Here is a 20,885-nt window from a genome sequence, read left to right as displayed (position 1 = left end):
GAAATGTACCTCAGAAATATGTTTAATTTCTGGACTAGAGCAGCAAGACATCAATATAAAAAGTTCTGCCTTTTAGAGATCATATATTACTGAGTATAGCAATGTTAATTTTCTTTTTCCTTTTTTCTTTTTTTTTTCCTTTCAGCCATAATCAGCAGACCACGTCATTTAGACATCCTGTGACAGGACAGGTTTCTCCAGAAAATATTGAATTTATTTTGCGAGAAGAGTAAGTAGTTTTATACTCATGTCAAGAGATCTAAAACAGTAACACATTTACCTACAGCAGATTAGTACCTTAATTTATTGATAGTTCCTCAAATATTGTAGAAAAATTTAATTCAGGTTTGTGCTTAAAATTTTGCTTCTTATTGTGATAGCGACTACTTTCAAGTCCTAGCTTGAAATCAAAAACTATCATAATGATAGTTTTTGATTCCAAGCTAGGACTTGAGGGAAAATCTTTATCAAATCTTCAAAAAAAACTCAGGCAAAGCTAAAAGTAAACAAAAAAAATTACAAAATATGCATAAACAATAATGCTTTAGTCTTATATAAATATCAGGTAAACAGAACATAAATGTAAAGTGCCTATTGAAAGATTTGTACTGAAACTGAAATACACATAATGCTACTAGTTTCAATTTTATTTCCTTGGTTTTCTTATGTTTAAGATGTTCTACATTGATCAGCTGTTTTTCTCTGTTCTAAAGAAATGGTGTAGAAAATATTTGTGTCCAGCATATTTTATGTTGATTGTTGTCTGATCAAAAAAAACAAAAGTAAGAAATGTATGTGAGTTTGGTCACCTTAGGGTTGGTGTTGGATTGGATCATGCCCCATTTCTCTGTAGGCTTCAGCTCCTCCCTGTCACCCTGTCTGTCTGGCATAGATTGCTGCTGCCATCCTTCTCTAGTGGAATGACTGGGTATCTTCCCTAGACAGAAAACGGAGTCCTGGACAAAACTCTACATCGTTTCTAAAGCCAAAGGGCAAGAAGAATGGCACAACAAACACCAGATAGTTTTTCTTTTCCAGGCCAGTTTTCCAGCACTGTTCAAGCAGTCTCTGTCACAGAGCCTGGGCATCCTGCTGTGGTGCCCTGGATGTGGGGTTTGTGTGGCTGCCTGCACGATTCTGAGCTCTTTACATTTCAAATTGTGTGAAATTGAATTTGCTCTGCACTTTGATAGAACTGCTATCAAAAACAGTTACAGCATTAAGAAAAATGAGGCCTAGAGGAAGGCTGTTCAGCACTCCCAAGAGACTGAACTTTTCCATGTTTTCTCTTGTGACTTGGAGAAGTAAACATGGCTGTAGAGCTCTGAGATTCTGCTACAGCCCTGAGGAGAACCTCTCAAATAGTTTAAAAGCCAAACCAACCGACCAAAACCAACAATAGCAGCAAAACTCAAAAAAAACCCAAAAAAACCCAAAACCACTGGCTAAACAGTTGCTCTCCCCCAAGGCAAAGCAAAGCCAAGGCCAAATCCTATTTCAAGATTCCTGATGAGAACTAACCTGAAATATAACATTGTAGGAGAGGGCTGTGATTGGGTGTGAGGGCTGTGGGGTGGCTCCTGAGCTGGAGGTCACCCCAGCATTCCCATGGCAAGCAGGTGCTTTGCTCATTTACAGGTATGAAACAAGCTGCTCCACCTCACTCTCCTAGTGAGGAGAACAGCTATTGTTGCAAATCAGCAAGTCTCACAGAGAGCATGGACAGCAATCATGTGTTCCAGCTTCCATCCATTAATTGGTTTTTAATTTATCTGTTGTAAAGGTTCAGTCAAATTTAATATGAATTTAAACATAGGTACTGGAAAATAGGTGTCTGGATAACCTCTTGGAGTACCTGCATGGATTAGTCACACTTGCCTAGGCTGTTTTTTGTTTTGTAGTCATGGCAGCTGATAAATTATTAAAAAAGGTATTGAAAGAAGTACTTGTTGGTGGCACATAGATTTAGTAATCTTTATGTTAGAAAATTTCTTGGAGGAGAAATGGAAGTGCTTATTTGGAGGGGAGTCTGATGAACATGTAGGCTTTAGTTACTTGCGCTGAGATGCTATCAAAACCAGGAAAAATCTCACACTGTAGTAGAATTAGTAGAGAGAGGTGGTTTTAATTCTAAAAGAAGAGGGAATGGCTGGAGGGAGAGAGAGAAGAGTAAATGTTTCTAGTCACTGCTCAGAAAACAATATTTGCAAGCATGTTTCTCTAAGCTTTGTTATTGGCCTGAAGAATTAGTGTGGAGAAATAGTGTTTTTAAAATCAGATGATTTTAATCTGTCAGTTAAAATTGCTTTAAAAATGTCTTTTTCAAATGTGTGGGATGCTCTGGTTTCCTTAGTTTTGTACCAGTTGTGTGCAGCAGTGGGGGTTTGCACAGAGGCTCTTCACCACGGTCCTGTGAAGACCTGAACTCCTCACTTGAGTTCGTGCCAGGTGATGATGTTGGCATCTGTGGATGTGTCTGGTGAAATCAGAGGAGCTGTTGGCACCTCCCTGTCCTAGGCCTAGGAACTGTGATGGAGCTGTGCTGTGTTTCCAGTCCTTTTCCCTCTGGCATCAGGGATTTCTTGGAATCTCTGGTGTTGGTGGTGTGTCAGTTTGGAGTCAGTGTTGTAGATCCTTGTCCTGTGATGAAGGGCTCAGGTCAGAGAGGCAATCTCTGGGTTGGCATGGTCTGTGGACCCTTTCCATTGTGGCATCCTTTGACCAAGACTACTTTTTCCTGTAGTTGGAGAACCCTGTCTGAAGCAGTAGCACTCTCAAGGGTTTCATAAAAGGAGATTTGTTCTTTAGTGCTGTTGTGATGTGATTTATTACTGGCTGGTTGATTTTAATTTAAGATTAGGGCCAGGGGGTTGTCAGCAGATGTTGACTGGGAGCTAGTGGGGAAAAGTGAGCACAGATTTGCTCAGGCTGCAGCAGACATATCTGTTTAAAAGGACACATTTTACATCAGAAAAGTAATTTACAGTTGTGTAGAAATGATGAATGTTGGGACTGCTCTGGCCATTCCTCATCCTGGAGGCAGTGTTCTGGCAAGAAGATTTGGAAACAAGTTTTGGAAAATGACACCAAGGAGTGATGTAATCCTAGCTTGGTTATGACTCAGTTGTGAACCAAATGCCCTTGATTCACTTGATCAAATGAGAACTGGGCACTTTCAGTAGAAGGCTGGGACTGTATTTCACTAGTCTTTCCCCAAGGCCTTTAAACAATATCACATCAATTTTGCTTTTCAAGCTGAAATCTGGTTTTCTCAACCCCATTGTAGCTGGAACCTGTGACTTTTGAATTACATTATCTTTTGATCCTTACACTATTCCTTCTTTCTAAGGGTGATCTAATTTAGATTTCTTTTTTTTTTTAAATAGTGAATTAGTAATTCCTTGTTTCCTAAAACATTCTTATCTGGGACCACTATCAAATCCCTACCTTGTGCTCTTTTTCCAAGCTTAGCAGCTTTGGTCACTTGGTGTGTGGGGTGTGTGTTCTGCATCCTTCACTACTCTGCTTGAGAGCCAGCTCTTCTGCCTGTCACTTTTAGGTTTCTTTTTTTCTCATGGAATGGTTGGTCATAGGTGACTGCAAGATTCAGCCTATGAGCTCATTGTTTGTTATAATAATTTAATTGTACTTTTCCTTCTCTATTCCTTTACTAATAATTCTTAATGTTCTTTGGCTGCTGTTACTCATTGAGCTGATATTTAAAAATAACCTTTCCTTGGCGATGTTGTTTTGAGTGATAAAAGCTGCAGAGGTGGTTTTTATTTCTTCCTCTTTTGAATTACTTTTCTGTTATTGGCACTGAATTCACTTTGGCATCATGGTTGTTTGTATTTTAAGTTTATTTTTCTATCTCTTTCTGCCAGCATCTCGGTTTTTGTCTAGAATAATTTTTATTTTCTTTTGACTTGTTCACCTCACAGTTTTTAGGATCACATTGAAGTAGTCTGAGCTTCTTGCTGTATGGGAAGCCCCTCCATTTCACAGCTGCCTCTTGATCTTTGTGCTTTGCTTTCATGTTTTTAATGAACCCTTAATCCACAAAGGGACCTTTCTTAAACAGCTGATGGAGAAGTGAGAATTAATGATAAGTCTGCTAGACAGGTGTTTGGTTTTTAGTTAAATACATTGTTACACGTGCATTTCTCTGTGAACAATCTATGATAGAATTACTGAGGATAGCTGTATATCATGTTTAGATTTCTCCTCTCATATTTTTGTTTAAAAAAGTTTTTTAAGTAATTGTGGACAGAAAGGAAGAGTCAGGCACATACAGCCATGTGACTAATGTTAAACATTACTAGTTGTTTATTAGGAGCTGTATAATATTTGTCATAGGAGTGTGTTTGCAAATGAGGAGATAGTACTTTAAAAAATACAAGAACATAAATGTAGACATATGGGGGAAAATATAGTGTGCTTAATGCAATGAGTGCTATCCTCTTTCTTGCCTGTTTTTGTGTGCCTGATAAAACCTGTGTATCACCTCTGGGGAGAGAGCCATCTTATTTTATCTATTGCATTTGGTTACTATAGCAGCAAAAATATCAGGTGGAGAGTAAAGAGGAGACCCAAACAACCCTAAAATAAATGTCTACCTTGTTTACATGTATAGAAACACTAGGAGGGTTGGGGTTTTTTTAAATCTAGCTGATTAGGCAATTTATTAGTAATAAAACTGCATTGACACAATGTTATTGCATCATGTCTGATTCCAACAAATAAACTTTTTAAGTTGCTGGTATGGATGTGGATCTTCCAAGTCGACTGATCTTTATGGTCTCTCGTGAGTATTGCATTTTCAATATGGGCTACTGGTGTAGTCATTGTTTTTTATTGTTCTTCTTCAGTGTTAGGGTTTTTTAATACCCCAAATGTTGGCTATGTACTTTTTTCAGCTGGTAAATATGGTTTCTGGAGACATACTAGCAATGTTTAAGTAGAGCAGGGAGTTGCTTGACAGGAGATATTATATAGGGTGTTATTTTCAAGTACTTAAAAATATTTACACAGTATTGGAGTTCCAAATGGACACACTGCAATTCTGTGTGTGCATTCACACACTTGTGGGAGGCAGTAAAAAACTAGCCTGAAAACAGTAAAACAGCATCACTACGAAGATGGAATGGGGTACCTTGGATAACAGGTATTATTATCAAACATCTTTGGTAATAGAGACTTTGAACTAATGTTTCTGAATGCACAGAGTCAGTGCTGTAGTCAATTATTTTTGAAGTTGAATCTGTAAATATTATTAGGACAATGCTAATTCCCTTAACAGGCCAGGATGTTTCAGGTAATTCTGCATATTCTGCCTGTTTTTATTTGCTTTTAAAAACACTGAGAATATTCAATAGCTGTTAAAAGACTTGAATACCTGAGTTTTATGTTCTGATTTCATGCAAAAATCTTATTGTAGCCTTGAAATACTATATACAAATACTGAAATAAATTTGCAGTATTGTTTTGTGTTTTCTGTTAAATGTTGGGTACAGCAATTTTGCATTACCAGGTTTGCTGCTGAAGACTTGTTATAGGAGAATAATGAGAATAATAATGTATTTTCTCTTTCAATGGACTTAATGTCTCTTTTGCTTGCTATTTGAATTCTTCCATGGCAACTACCTCACATTTTTAAAGAGCATTTTTCTTCTTGTGAATTTGAAGTTCGTCATTAATTTGATACTACTAGAAAGGGAAAGCCTGGTTTCTTGGCAGTGATCACTTGTAGTGGCAAGTGGAAGGGCAATCACAGTATGATCACATAAGAAATGCTTAGAAATTACATTTTTATCATTCTGTATTGTATTATGATTTTCTTGTGATGGTCTTGTTAAACATAAAGCTTATTTTGCTCTGTAATTCTTCTATTTTTTTAAAGTGCAGTATGTTTAACCTGCTGTGAAACAGCATTTTTGGGAATAGAGAAAATCTGTTAAATCAGAGTAGAAATATTAAGTTAAAACCATTCCTCTGGGGTTATTTCTTCTTCATTAATTTTTTATTGGAAAAATTAATTCCAATTTGTCAAAATTTAAATAGTATTTTTCATTTTCATCAACAGGAATAGCTTAGGCAGTGTCATATATGGGAAGTTTCTTAATCTGCGTTTTGCAGAGTCTGGATTAAAAGGTGATTAAATGCTGAACCAGGGTAGCTGGTTCATTAGAGGTGAGGTAAATGGACTCAAACTGACACGTTTAAGTTCCCTTGCTTTAAAGGATGGTCAGGAATTTTAGGGGCCTGCTGTAGGTTGTTCTTATATCTTGGACCTGAGGTTATATATAAAATCTAGAAAGAAGGAATTTATGTCAGATGTGCAAGATATAAGTAAAATGGGACCTAACTTGTATTAATTACTTGCAAGCTTCATTGAAACCCTGGTCACAAATGGAAAAATAAGGAAAAAACACCTATCCCAGTTTTTGGACAGATAATTGTTCAGGTTGTAACTGAGGAAGAGCAGTGGTGGCAAATATTTTATCCTCTGTTAAACCTTGTGTTGAGCTACTGAAATCACAGACTCTTCTCTGTTCTCATGATAACTCAGAATTATTTATAATTCTGTGGAACTCAGAGTTATTCTGTTCTCTGTTGGGTTCAGATCTGGATTTCAGTGGTAGCAGCAACCATATTTGGTGTAGCTTTTATACCATTTTTGGTTTTTCTAATAAATGGCTTTGGTGACTGGGAAAAGGAAAATCAGATGTTAATTGTTTGTTTTGTTGTGTTTTCTTTTCTGATGTGACTCTATTGCTACTTGTTATTTGCTAAATTATGTTGTTAATGATTTTTGAAAATGCCACCTGTGGTTTTAATTTCATTCAATGCTGGTGTCGAGTTTGGCTGCTGAAGCTTCTCTTCACAGAGATTTTATTTTGCCCTTCTATCTATCCTCTCAATTCTTCATCTGGGTGGCTGTACTGAATTCTTACTTGTTGAACAGGTTCTTCTGGTAGGATTGACCTCACTCATGCTTTAAATGGATATCTGAGCTAGTTATCAGGATTTCTGGAATCTTAGGATGACTCAGAAATTACACATTTCTAATGACTATCTGCTTTGAATTGCACCATTTTGCTTAAAAAGGTATTTTAATAATTCATATTGTGCTATGAATCATATTTTGGGCAGATTCAAAGATACAGCATTGAGTTAGTGAAAGATCTAACAGCAGTCAAGGCTCAATTTGATTTTAAATAAAAAGCCTGTTACTGCCAAGTGCTGATTCCTGTCCTTTTCTCCCCAGTACTGGCTCTTTCACAGGTTTGGCCAATTCTCTAAATTGGGCAGTTTGGTTTCACTGCGTAGGCCTTATCTTCTCTCTTCCTGCACTCCTTGTTAGATCTTGATTCTCTCTTTGGTTTGCAGACAATTTGGCAGGTTTCTCCCTACTGATGCATAGACAAATACCAATCATCAGATGTCACTGCTTGAGAAAGACCTGAAATCTAAATGACAGGAGTGGTGCAAAGGAGCTTGCAGACACACAGGAAATGTTTTACTAACTTGTTGTTCATTTGCACACTGTGAATTTTAAACATAAAAAGGCCACACTCAATGTTGGAAACATTGTGCTTTAGATTATCTGGTTTTGTTTGCTTTCTAGACAGAATTCATCTATGTCCAACCAACAAATAAACCAAAGGCCTTCAAGCATGGTCAGTGAAACGTCCACCGCAGTAACTACGTCTGCTGTTGATGCAAAACCTGCCTCTAAGGTAAAGGAAAATATTTTCTTTTCATCTTGTTGATCACAACTTCGCTGGTCTTAAATCCAGTATTCTTATGCTGATTTCAGTAGGGCTGTGGATTTAGCTAGAAGTCTAGTCGGACCTCAGAGAAGAGGTAATATCTTCTACCCAGACACAAACCTTTTGACAGCACTGTATGCAGCAGTAACAGCACTGTTACAGCTCTTTTAGAAGCACTGCATGCCCACATGACAGCATTGAATGGTGACTTCTTACATTGTGATTATTGGGACATAGAAAGTTTGTGTGTTACAAGTGGAAGTAAATATATGAAATATTAGTATTTCCGCAAGTGTTTTAGTAGTTCAGTGTATATGATGCATGATACCAGGAATTTGCAGTTCTTAATTTTTCATGAAATCTTACTGCCTTTCCTCCTCCTAGTAAGAATTAAATCCTTTCTGCCCTCACTGCATTGCACAAGCAGTGCAGGCATCAAGTTCACACACATAATGTTTAATAATAGAAAAGTCCATTCCTTGTCATTGACAAAGGACCTGTGTCCATTATTGAACAAAGTATAATAAAGTGCTGTACTTGAAGTGTCACCATCTATTTTAATACTTCTTTGACCTTACAGTAAATTACAGAACAGTGACAATGGTAGTGGGTGGATAAAAAGGGATAGAGCAATATTGAAAGAATTAGCAGAGATAATTTTCTTTGACTGCAGTTCTTAAGCTTCTCAGTTGGTTTTCTTTTAAATGCAAAAGTGAGCAGCCTTTTATGTAATTGAGTTTAAGAAAGGGCTTCACTGAATTGGTTGCAAAGATGTTTTGATAAGTTGGAATACTTGAAATCTTTTACTAATCTTTGACTACACATCTGATTTTTGGATGTGCTTGAGTATAGGAGATGATACAATTTCAAGAGAAGCTGAAAATTAATTTTTGAAAAATTATTTTTTAAAACTTAAAATGTATAAGTTATTGAACCAACACAAAGATTATAATGTATCGTATCTCAAGAATACATTTATCTTTAAAGTGCTAGATGAAGTTATCACTGCAGTCAGCTTGGTAGGTTGCTTGAATTAGTTGAAACACTTCTTTTTGATATTTGAAGAGTTGAATTTACCAAAGTATGTTAGAATTTGTTTTTACCATATTTATCCTCCTTACTCTGAGTTTTTAAAGCCTGCATTAGAGGCAGAAAGCTCATTTTTTTTTTTTTCTGTTTTGAACCAGCAAAAACTTACTGGGGACCTGATAGGGTGCTTTGAGCTGGGGAGTTCTCCAGTGGTGCAGCTGGCTTTAATTTGGCCAGGATCACACTTCTGCCAGAAAGCGTGCATCCTCCGAGCCCTGCTGCTGCTGCTTCCCTCTGTCACCTGCTTGCACTGATCCAGCAGAGACCAAAAATGGGGACTGGATTCCACTCCCAGGCCACCCACATGCTGGGGGCTCATTCACTGGGCATGTCAGAACCACACAGCTGAGCAGGAGGGTGATGCTCTTTCCATCACAGCTCAGAGAATGTCCAGAACCATCTCCCAAGGCTTTGGTTGGTCTGGTTTTGGTCTCTCTTTCTATTCTGTTTGCAGTCCATTCTAAGGGTGGCTGTGCATGCTTCTGGCAGGCTCCCAGGTGTGGATTTTTTAACTGTAACTTAGAATAAAGCTCTCACAGAGGCTTTGCCAGCACTTTGCTTCTTCACCAAGTTTGTTGTTATAAGATCTGTTCTGCTTTGGGGTCCTTAATTAAGATGAACCAGCATCTTTCCTACATATTCCTACAATGTTTCATCATTGCATGTGTTAACAGGCTTGAAATCACTTCCCTTGTTTTGTAAAGTCAGATCTGTTGAATTCCTTTACAGTCTAACACAAAAATTATTTCAAGTGAACTAGCTGTGAGACAAAAGGCTGTAAAATAACCTGTGTCCTCCACTTTGAGATTGACTTCTAGGAGGTTGAGAATAAATTTTGAAGTCCTTCCATCTATTTCCAAATGTTTTCTTCCCTGAATTCCATAATCATTCTTTCAAAGAGTGAGTTCTCAGATGCAAACATGAAGCACAATCACGTTCATGTTCTCTACTTAGAACAAAATTAACCATGGCTAATTTTTGGTTTTTTATTAAATGATTCTATAATTTGGTCTTGCAAATGCCATCAGAGAATGGTGTATGCATTGTGTTGGAATCCTGGCCAAGTTCAAACTTTTTTTCTATAGAGCTGTGCACATTTGGGGTCAGTATTTTGATGCAGGAATTGTCTGAGTAAGAAATCTCAAGACTTGAGAGCAATGCAGTCTGTCCTACTCTTTGACATTTGAGGGGTATGGGCTTGAGGGAATGAAAAGCAAAAGGGCATTTTGATAAACTGCAGTTATTCTCTGTCCCAAAGATCTGCTTGTTCATAGCCAATTCAATTACATGATTGACCATATTAAAAGCCATTTATATTGATTAATAATTAAGGTTATGGAAGAATAAGGGTCTTCTTCAGTTTTACAGCAAGGTACATTTGGAATTTAGTCTGTTGAAACATGTGGTGGTGTGAATGGAAGTCTGTAAATGTTACTGTGCCACACAGGACTTTGGCCAAGTCAAAAATGAAAGGACTGTAGGGAATGTATTTACTATCTGCACTTTGAGAGCATGTTTTGGATGGGTTCTGCATAGCACAAGTCATTGAATTGTTGGTGACACTGGTAGCTGCTGGTATTTCCCTGAGGCAAACTGGTGAGGAATCCAAGTGAAGAATGTGTCTAGCAGCTGGAGCGAGCAGTGGTGACAGGAATGTGATGTGCCAGCTCTGGGGCTGTCTGGAGCTGGAGTGCAGCACTGGGTCTAGCTCACAGCCACTGCATGTGAATGCTCAAAATTTGGTGATTTTTGCAGAGTTTCAGTTTTTTCTATCTGAAAAATAAGGATTATGTCTCATTTTCTTAGAGATACTGAAAGGATCCATAAGTTTCTAACTGAAACTCTGAGATTTTTTTGACTTAAAGAGTTTATGACTTAAACAGGTGGCTTTTTATGGGTCGACTTTAAAAATTCCTTCTAGATTGCAAGTTCCATGTTTTATTATGCGTATGTATTTGCATGTTTTGACCAAAATACAGTCTTCCTGTTTACTATTTTAAAAAGTCTGTCTGTACTTTTTTTGTTAGTCCTGTTTAAAAGAAAGAAAAAAATTCCATAACGAGTTAGCAACTTTCCTCCTCAGCTACAAGCTGCTGTAAGCAAGAAGATGAGGCAGTGATGGAAAGGGATTTGAAAATTTTGGCTTTTGACATTTGAGTTTTGTTGCAAAAACTCAGCAGTCATTCACAAGCAAGTCAGCATAACAAGTGTACTGAAGTCAGAAGTGACTTTTGTGTCTTCAGTGATACAGACAGCTGTGCTGACCTGCATTTTTAAACTCCTGACAACGGTATCAGAAGAACTCAAGTTAGGAACACATTACTGCAGTGCAGAGAAATAGTTTAAAAATACACCTTTTCTTTTAAACCAATTTCTTAGTCTAGCCAGTGGAAACAAGGTGTGATTAAGTATGTTATGCTTTGCAGTATCTGTTATGCTTTGTTTTATTCCAGAGCAGAATGAGATAATCAATACTGAAGATTATAGGAGAATTTTAATTACATAAAGCACCATAAAAAGATAATTTTGTTTCCATTATGGGTATAGGATTGACATGTAATACACAGCCTTTGGACAAATTTTCCTACTCCTGTGCCTTAGAAATTATTTGGTCCTTTGACCAAGTCCAAGGATGATTTTTCTACATTGTGATCTGCATTTTTAAATTATTAATATCAGAGAAAGTGCTTGATTAAAATATCTGACTTTAAAAAAAACCCAAATTTAAATGCTGCTGTAAGGCTAGATGAGCTGCACTTCAACTGCTCCTCAGTTCCTTCACCCTTCCAAAGATATACATGAGAGAAAGATTAGAAAATTAAATTCTGTACATTTTGTAAATTGATTTATGTTCAGCTGCAAAGTATAAATGAAGTAAAAACAAAATAAAAATAGAATTTTGACTTTCAGAGCTTTAACAAATTTTGGCCTCATTATTTTTCATCACCCTTTTAACGTTGCTGTTGCATCTTAACACTGGGCAGCAATTTTTAAAAACTCAACTGTCTTGTTTACTTCTCATTTTTCTTAACCAAAGCCCTTACATGGCTGTGTTTGCACAAAGCCAGTGCTCCGCAGCCTGTTGGCTGAGTGCCTTAGCACAGGTCTGGCAGAGACACAGCCTGGGAGATTTGGTGATGCCATCCTGACCTGACTTCTGCTGTGAACTGGCTTTTGCCAGTTCCTCAGAAACCCATTTTACAACCTGCTCTGCTGGGCTTGTGCCAGCAGCCCTGGACAGGTGCACAAGTGTGGGTTTTTCCTGTGGTGCCCTGGGTGCTGCTGGGTCATGTGCAGGCTCTCACTGAGCTGTCTGGGGAGGTGGCACTGCTGGGGAAATCCTGCTCCTCACTCCTGTTAAATCTGCCTCACTGCTTCATATGCTGTAGCACCAAAAAAGAAGTGCATTTTTTCATACTGGTTTTACCTAACCCTTCATTAACACAGGAAATTTAGTGCTGATTGGTAAAGTCTGGCCTTCACCAATCAATCAACAGAATCCATTTAAAGTTACAATATTCTGCTATAATTATTTACATTTTAGACAGCAGTCTTCTAGTCCAGATGTTGCCTGCCTGGCAGGAGCAGTACACTGAGATATTCTTCTGATATTATCCCTTGTGTGTGATGAATATACTCGTTTCCAGAGCTGCTGTTTGCCTGCAGAGCATCTGTACCCTGACAAGCTCAGAGTTTAAAAAGAGAGACACTGTAGGAAAGAATTTGGACAGCTCTTTTCTTGGAGAGGTTGGCAGCAACTGTAAGGGTAGTCTGTCCTGAAGCACTTGGAGAGCAAACTGGGCTGAGGCTGGAAAAGAACAGGCAAATTACTCATTGAGTGCTTTTTCACACATGGATGGGCCTTGCTTGTTTGTTTTTGAAATAGTTTTGTCCATGTGGGTCAAAACTGAGGTTTCAGTAAGACACAGACCATTACCTAGGCCTTGTGGTTTCCACTGGCTGCTGTGTGGGTCTCTTCCCTGGTAGTGTCACTGTCTTCTCCTTTTGTTTGCAGGGCCAGAGTCCAAGATTTTATTAAGCTATCAATGTTTCTTGACTTTAAACAGGAAGGAAAAATTAAAATTCACCAAAAAACTCCATCAACCCCCCCCCCCCCCAAAAAAGCCAAACAAAGAGCAAGAGTAAGATTTATCTACTCAAAGTCCTGTGTGTGTAAGAGACTTGTGCAATATTTTCCACAGACTTGCATGCAGCTCTCAAATATTCTTTCCAAGCACACTAAAATTTGCACAGTTCCGCCTTCTGACTTGACACAGCAGTGCTGCTGCTTTTCAGCAGGAGCTGGCACACCATCCTGATGAAGGTGGAGGATTGACTTTGCTCTGTTGTAAATATCATTGCCTGTTTACTTGCCCTTGAAAATGCCATGAGTACTTTGTTGCTGTGTAATGAAGTATAAGTTATTGCAGTGAGAGTATTTGTAATATGAAATGAGTCTCAGGATGGTTTAAAAACCACTGCTCCATTATACTTTCCAGGTTGTGAAGACTGGAAGCAAAGTTCACAGCTTTGGAAAGAGGGAACAAGCCATCAGGAGGAATCCCAATGTCCCTGTGATAGTAAGAGGCTGGCTGCACAAGCAGGTATGCATCTGATCACCTGGTTCTGTCCATATATTCAGTGCAAGCATCAAGGAGGAGCCTGTGCTTCTAAGGACTTGAGAAAGCAGAAGCTCCAGTGTTGGTGGCACAGGGCAGTGCTGGGTGCTTCCACAGACTTCCATAATCAGGAATTTGTGCTTGGCAAGTGTGAAACCCAAGGTTTACAAATGGCTTTGATTCAGAAGAGGAAACTGATAAATGGAAGTCACCATCTCAGCTCAGTGTTGAGGCTGTAACTTTGTTATCTAAATGTGGTTATTTTCCCTGGTTTGTCCTGCTGGCTCAGTGTCAGGCTGATCTTTGACTCCCTCAGAACACAGTCAGCCTGAGGCTGGCTGTGAAGGCCTTATTCTATCTACTTGGTTATGCCCTTCTACCCTGATCAAAGGCTGAATTCCAGTCCCTATGCCTTTTTGTTCTCCAGAAGCAGGAGGGAGAAAATGATGGGAAATGGGGACATGTAACCAGCTCACAGTAGCCAGCAAAGACTGGATTACAGAATTTCATTCAATGAACAGAATTCTACAGCTGCTGTGTCTTGAACTCTTAAGCTGACAGAAACACATCTTTGGGTGTAATAAGTAAATAAAGTATATGAGAATAATTCCCCTGCCTCTCATTTGGCAGCCTGTGCCTTCCAGATTATCACCAGAGATCCAGCAGCTAGATTTAGGGGTGGGCAGGAGAAGGCTGAAATCTGAGGCTTACAATTATGGTTTTACATGAAAGTGAAATAGCTGGCAGCTGTCTGCTTCCTCCTGGGTGGAGAGCTGTAATTCTGCTGTGCTCCACTCTCAGCTCCGGGGACATCCACTACCCAAGTCCATTAGTTCTCAGGACAGAATGAGAACTCGGACACAGTATGTGTTGCCAGCCTTGTGGCATGAAAATGGGAAGGGAAGAAAGTCCTTCCATAGATAATTTGATTGCAGAAAGGAGGAGGGAAATAGCTAGGGCAATGTTGTATATCCTATTTCCTTCTGTCCCCTAACCTTGCTTGTAAACCCTTAAAATATGAAGGTGCTTTTTATCCTTCTGGTCCCATCGAAGCCTACCCGAGCTGAACAAGTTGTACTTGCCTAGGTTATAGTCTGGCAATTTTAAAAGCTTCAGAAATTAATTTCAATGCAAATAATCCTCATTCTGACAAGGTTATATATATCTATATCTATATATATCTCCACAGGCATATTATATTATACTTCATTAAAATTTGCACATTATGCATCCTGTTTTATTTCCTAAGGAATATTTGATTAAATTACATTTTAGGCATGGGTAACATATGGTGATTGAATTATAGGATATCATTGCCTGAAATGTGAGGTCATACTTCACAGCTGTGTAGTGATTTTCATTTGGTCTGCAGGCAATCTTTGTTGGAGTTTGTGCCATCCAGAAACACACTTGGTTTTCTTATTGCAGATAAATCTCAGCAGATAAAATAAGCACTGGTTGTGTACAAGGTTAATCTGAATGCTGTTAGGGATGAGGGTTTAATTACTTAATGAAAATTAGCAGTTTGACTATTCTGCCCTCATTACTTTATAGCTGGATGTTTTGCCTCTTATCTTAGTACACAACGTTTTGCTGAGATAGAAACCATTTGTTTTGCACTTAGCAATCATGTTTAGGTAAGCTTCTGGTAAACTACTCACTGGATCAACACTGTGCCTGTTAGCTTTCCTTAAATGAAAAGTGTACCACATTTCTTGCATTTCAGGATAGCTCTGGAATGCGGTTATGGAAGAGACGATGGTTTGTGCTTGCTGATTTTTGTTTGTTTTACTACAAAGGTGAGTAAATATTAGCTGTTTTGGGTTAGTCTGAATAGTTCACCTGTACAAATCATGGTGAATGCATGAACTAACTGAGCTCTTCAGTTAAAGTTATTGTTCTGAGATGAACAGTGAAACAATTGCTTGGCCAGACATCTTAAATGCACAGCAAATTCTAGGCCAGAGTAGGGGAAGCAGAGGATGCTGTATAATATTTTTTCACATCATTTACGTTTGGAGTGACGCAGTTTACTTTGCAGAACATCTGACTGGAGTAAACAAGATTCATTCCATCTCTGGTCTGTGTTCTGGGAACTACTTGCTTGCACTTGGACATCTGAGTTTTTTAAGAATGTGCTATGGCCAGATCACGGCATTGGTTCAGTTTTTATCTAAGGGACAAAGTAAGACTGAGAACTTCTGAATCCAGTAATTCTGCCAAAAAAAGAGAAAGGTTAGATGTGATCTTAGACCAAACTAGGTATTAGGTAAGGTTCTTTTCAAGTTTTCATGTACTACAATTTTTGAAAAGCATTACAGAATATCAGACTTGAAATTAATATTTCTAGATGCTGCATTTCTGCTGTCGATCCCTTGGAGCCAGCAGTAAGAGAGGTTTCCTAATTATAGCCATTAGCCTGGATGTACAGTGCTAAATGGAAAGTCCATCATGTTTTTCAGCCTGTCACTGTTCATTTGGCACAATAAGCTTTATACTTGAAGTGTATTCTTCTGGCTGAAGCTAAAAAGCAGCATCCAACCCTCACCCCTCCCTAAGAAAAAAAAGAAAAAAAACTCAATAAAAACTCAACCTCATTAGGAAAACAAACTCCAAACTTTTTTTCTTTAAAACTAAAGCATTTTTCTGCATGTATTATTGGTGTTGAATCATAAGTGAATTTGTGTCAGAAGGGACTTGAGGAAGTGTCCCATCCCAGTGCCTGGTGAAAGCAGGGTCAGGAAAGGAATCAGCCCAGGTTGCTCAGGGTTTAATCAAGTCAGGCACTGAAAAGCTCCAAGGATGGAGATGGCACAGCTTCTCCCTTGGCCTGTGCCCCTGCTGCTCTGTCCTTGGGAAAATGCTTTTCCTTATGTTCAGTCTGAGCCACTGTTGTTTCTGTGTAATGCCTGTTTTCTCTGTGTCCATAAAGGAGAATATATTGTTAGCCCATTAAACAGGGCAGGGAATTAAATTCTATTTCTTTATTCCACAGACAGCAGAGAGGAGTCTGTTCTGGGGAGCATCCCATTGCCCAGTTATGTCATATCTCCAGTTGGACCTGAAGATCGTATCAATCGCAAATTTTCTTTTAAGGTACATTTGCAAAGCTTATCCGCTAATCACAGTTTATTTGCATTAGAAAAGCTGCTGTTGTAAACAAGAACACCATCTGTTTTCCTATTTTGCTTGTTACTAGCTTTTAAAAGCAGACAGGTTTATTGACTGCCTGTTGAAATGTGACATAGCATTTTTTTTTTTTTTGCTTATGAATTGACATTCACGTCTGTTACTTTGTAAGTGTCCTTAGAGCTTAATGAAGTGTCCCTGAGTAAAGAGCCTGTTTCGAAAATCAGAAATTAGTGTTGACAAGTTGTTCCAGTACTGTGTACAAATTGAAAGAAAAGTCTTATTTACTTTATAATAGAGTACTTGATCTTATAATGGACTGATGTCTGTTTGGTTTTGTTGTGGATTTTTTAAAAGAAAAAAATCGACTCAGATCTCACAGGTAGACTATGACAGCACTTGGTCATCCTAAGTGATACAGACTTCTTAAAAGGAACAAGTACTCTTGTTTGATATAGCTTATGGGTGGTTTTGTGGTTTTTCTTTTTCTAAAAATAAATATAAGTATATAATTTGCAGTTCTAGTCTTCATTATAAAAGCCCACAGATATGAAAAAACCATATTTCTTGACAGTGCCAAACCTGACTCCAAGTGATTGTCCAAACTACAGCACTTAGGCAAAGTTGAGAAACTTCCACGCCTGTGGCAGATTTAAAGTCAGAGCAGAACTTGTTTTTCTATCAAGCATATCAGCTATGCACTATAAATTAATTTACAAATCAGGTTCTGATCAGACATACTTTAGGAGATCTAGAAGGAGTCTCTGTTTACATATTTTCTGTGCTGAAATTATGAGCAACATGTGACTTTCTATTGCATTTTGGTTTTTTTTTGAGGTGTTTTAAAGTTGAGACTGCCTTTTTTACTTTCAGTTCTGTTTTCAAGTGGATAGTGGTTTGAAATTTATTAAGCAAATATTAACTTGGGAAATGTGTTTAAAAAAGACCTGGTGCACTTTGTAGAAATGTTTATTGTACTTTTCAAATGCATTGAGCATGAGTTATCAGGATAAAACTACAAAGAAATCTTTGTTTAAGAAAAACATTCCACCTCCAGTATTTACTAAGTGTGATTCATAAAGCTCTCCTTTTCTAGAGCCTTTTCCTAGGAGGAAGCATGTACTGAAAGAGGGGAACTCAATGTGCTTTTCTAGGGTTCCCTGCTTTTTATTTTATTCAAATGGTGTTTACACACTCTGTTAAGTCACCACTGCCCAAGGAGAGTGGAATCCATGGTTTGGTCATGGTTAAACCTTTCCAGAAGTAAATGCAGACTTCTCCTGTTCCTTTTAGGATATCATACCTGTATGAGCTCTACCAGGTATTTAATCTGAGTCTTTTTCTGGAAATACATGAGACTTTCCACACAGGGTCTATCTATATCTATTGATATTGATGGAAATAGGGTGTTGATAGCAAAAGAAAGTTTATGCTAGCAAACTCTGTAAAAAAAATGAACATTTCATGCTGTTTGTCAGGCCAGTTGTAACTCAGCTTTAGGTGTTTGATGATGGACTGCAGGCTGGATGCTGCAGTGTGATTTTATTCAGACCCAGCTCCAAGGGCAGCAGGAGGATTTTGTGCGGTTCCTGTGGCACAGACCCTGTCCAGCGCTGATGTTCAGTGGTCACAGAGCTGGCTGTGGGCTCCCCACAGCAGGAGCACCCCGTGCTGGCATCCATCACTCAGCAGCCATTGCCTTTATCTCCTCTCTTCAGAACACCTCCAGACCCAGAGCCCGGCTGGACATTGTGTCTCGCAGCGTAGCACAGCCAGAAATAGAACACACGAGCAGATTAAGCCCAAAATAAAGATAAGACTTTTTTTGCATTAAAGACCTGAATGAGTGGAGTATGTGCTGTGGCATTTCTTACATTTAGCCTTCTCTTTACTGAGGTTGTTGTAAATCTTCTGTTACAACAGGATTGTCTCCCATTTGAAGTAGGAGTGAGTTTGGAAGCTAGGAAAACAGCAAAACTGGAAAAAATTCAACTTGTTTGTTTGCAAAACTAGAGGAAGGCAATTTGCGAAGCAAAATATATGGGTGCTTTTTGCATATGATTTGGTTAGAAGGAGGCTTGTGAAGCACATGCTCAGTAGGGTCTGTGTTGAACCCTGCAAAGTGTTAAAACGTGTGCTGTAGGTGTTCTCAAAATCCTTTTCCTTTCATCACCCTCTGAGGTCCAGCTTAAGTTCTTGTCTCTTTGGCTGTTTAACAATTACAGGCCTGCAGAACAGCCTGTAGGCTTTTGAAATCAATCAAACCCCTACTTTGAAATATATCAGTATGTGCATTTAATTTCTTTGGTTTAGAAACTGTGCTTTTAGGTCTCTATTTTGATACAATTTTTGAGTCTTGACTCTTTTTTGAGTCCTCTCTACGTGTGCCAAGCCAAGTGCTGTGACTAGCTCTAAGCCACTGTCACTAAGCTGTGTGTGAGCCTGGAACTCAGGGTCCTTACTGCATTTTTAGTTCAGCAGCTCGCATCCTAAAGATATTTAGTTAGTGTAATAGCTGCATTTTAAAAGAATAGTTTTTCATTGGTACCAATATGAGTGAGCACAAATTCATTGTTTAGATTTTAATGTGAAAAGGCTTGCAGAGCATTACATATATAGCTGGAAATACTTGTGATTAACAGAGAAGTGACTATACTTTGCAGTAGCACAATAATTTTGGACAGGAATAGTATCAGTTTATGGAGGTTCATGTCCTCACAGTCTCTTTTGAAGCCTTGTTGTCCTCAAATAAGGAAAATTATTTTTAATTGGTCTTACTAATGGAAGTATTTGTTCATTGCTTAGACCACTGAGACCAGGACGAACTTCCTATCTGTTTCTTTGATCTTGGTGGTTTTCCTAAAAAAAAAAAAAAAAAAAAAAAAAAAAAAAAATTGCCGTAGTTTGTTCCTTTATGTTCTCTGAGTCAGTGTTGCTCCCTTAGGGGGCTCCCTTATTATTCTGGGTCTGGGGAGTCAGGAGAAGAAATGCCAAGGGTTGTAAATTTGAGAGATGCTGTTTGGGAATTTGGAAGAGGGGAGGGTTCAAGCTTCTAGAAATCCTCAAAAAGCTCAATATTATTTAAAGATGAAAGATGAGTTAGGGTGTAGTGGGCTGTTGTTGAGTTTGTAGCAAAGGCTCAGAGTATTATTTCAATTTTGCTCAGAAAAGGTTGTAAATATCAAAATTCAGGGGAAGAATTTTCTGTCCATTATAGGTCATTGACAGAACTAACTTGGCACGATTACAGTTATTAGAAAACTGTTCCTTTAGTTATCCCTTTGTTCTGTGAATGGTGGCTTTTCTCTCTTAGGTATTTTGAACAAGTGGAGGTGAACACAACAGCTGTAGGCATTAGTTACTTTTAGTACAGTCTGTTATTAAGTTTTTTTTTTGTTTGTTTGGTTTTTTTTTTTTAACATGAATTTTTAAATGATTTTAACTTGTTTAATTTTCTTTGTCCTTGTCTTGTTCTGTTGATATGCTCTTGGGGTTTACTGTCCATTTCTCCTACTGTGCACTATGGGAGAGAGACTGCTTTTCTTCTCAGTCTATCCACATTAAGGCCTCTGAATGCATGAATAGGTACCAATATTATTTTTTCCCTGTTGTGTGTATGGCGTACATGTGAGCATGTGCTGTGTTCTAGGCTCTTTAGTATGCTCTAGCCATCATAATAGCTTTGGCTTTAAAAAAAATCCCAAACCCAAAAAGCCTGCTAGCTTCTGTCTGCCAGCAGGGACAGCTACAGGATGTTGGCACAAAGTGGCTTTCTTGCATTTAAAACACACTACTAATAAATAACTGAAAGAAATCTGAATTTTCCCTTAACCAGTGTTATATATTGTGAAATACAGGATATTGTGTTTGTTGGTAATGACACACCGTCTCCACTGTCCCTTCCGAAGCTGGGAATGTTTGTGGCTGTGAGAGCTTCAGTCTCTCAGGAGAGAGTCGTGCAGCACAGTTTGCATTTTGATACTGTTTTCACCTGCAGCCTCTTAGGCAGTGCTTGCAGCTGTGTGCACAGAGAAACCTAAAACACAAGTGGGTTATGTTGATCAGGGCATACAGGTCAATTAAGACGTCTGTTAAATCCATTTCTTGGTGTGCTATGCAGTCTCCGCAGATAGTTCACCAAAATTCTGGGTTTTTTAAGCAAATATAAAACCAGTTAATAGTTGTGTCATCTGCAGTGGGACATGCATAATCTGCTTTGCTGCAGGAATTGATTCACTTCTGAATTTTAACACCTTCTGTGGGATCAACCTGCTCT

The 20,885-nt window shown here is 38.4% G+C and overlaps 1 protein-coding gene across 2 annotated transcripts in view; it reads left to right on the top strand.

The window, feature by feature from the left end:
• The window catches only part of PLEKHA7 (pleckstrin homology domain containing A7), a 144,777-nt gene that overhangs the window by 82,832 nt on the left and 41,060 nt on the right, over positions 1–20,885 (top strand). For both annotated transcript variants that reach the window (XM_059474286.1, XM_059474284.1), the window contains exons 3-7: positions 146–229; positions 7,628–7,739; positions 13,361–13,465; positions 15,207–15,279; positions 16,476–16,576. In XM_059474286.1, coding sequence (XP_059330269.1) covers positions 146–229; positions 7,628–7,739; positions 13,361–13,465; positions 15,207–15,279; positions 16,476–16,576 — 475 coding nt within the window. The remainder of the gene's footprint in view (positions 1–145; positions 230–7,627; positions 7,740–13,360; positions 13,466–15,206; positions 15,280–16,475; positions 16,577–20,885) is intronic.

The sequence above is a fragment of the Ammospiza nelsoni genome, chromosome 6 (genome assembly GCF_027579445.1).
Source record: "Ammospiza nelsoni isolate bAmmNel1 chromosome 6, bAmmNel1.pri, whole genome shotgun sequence".
Lineage (NCBI taxonomy): Eukaryota > Metazoa > Chordata > Aves > Passeriformes > Passerellidae > Ammospiza > Ammospiza nelsoni.
This window is presented reverse-complemented; position numbering and strand designations above follow the sequence as displayed.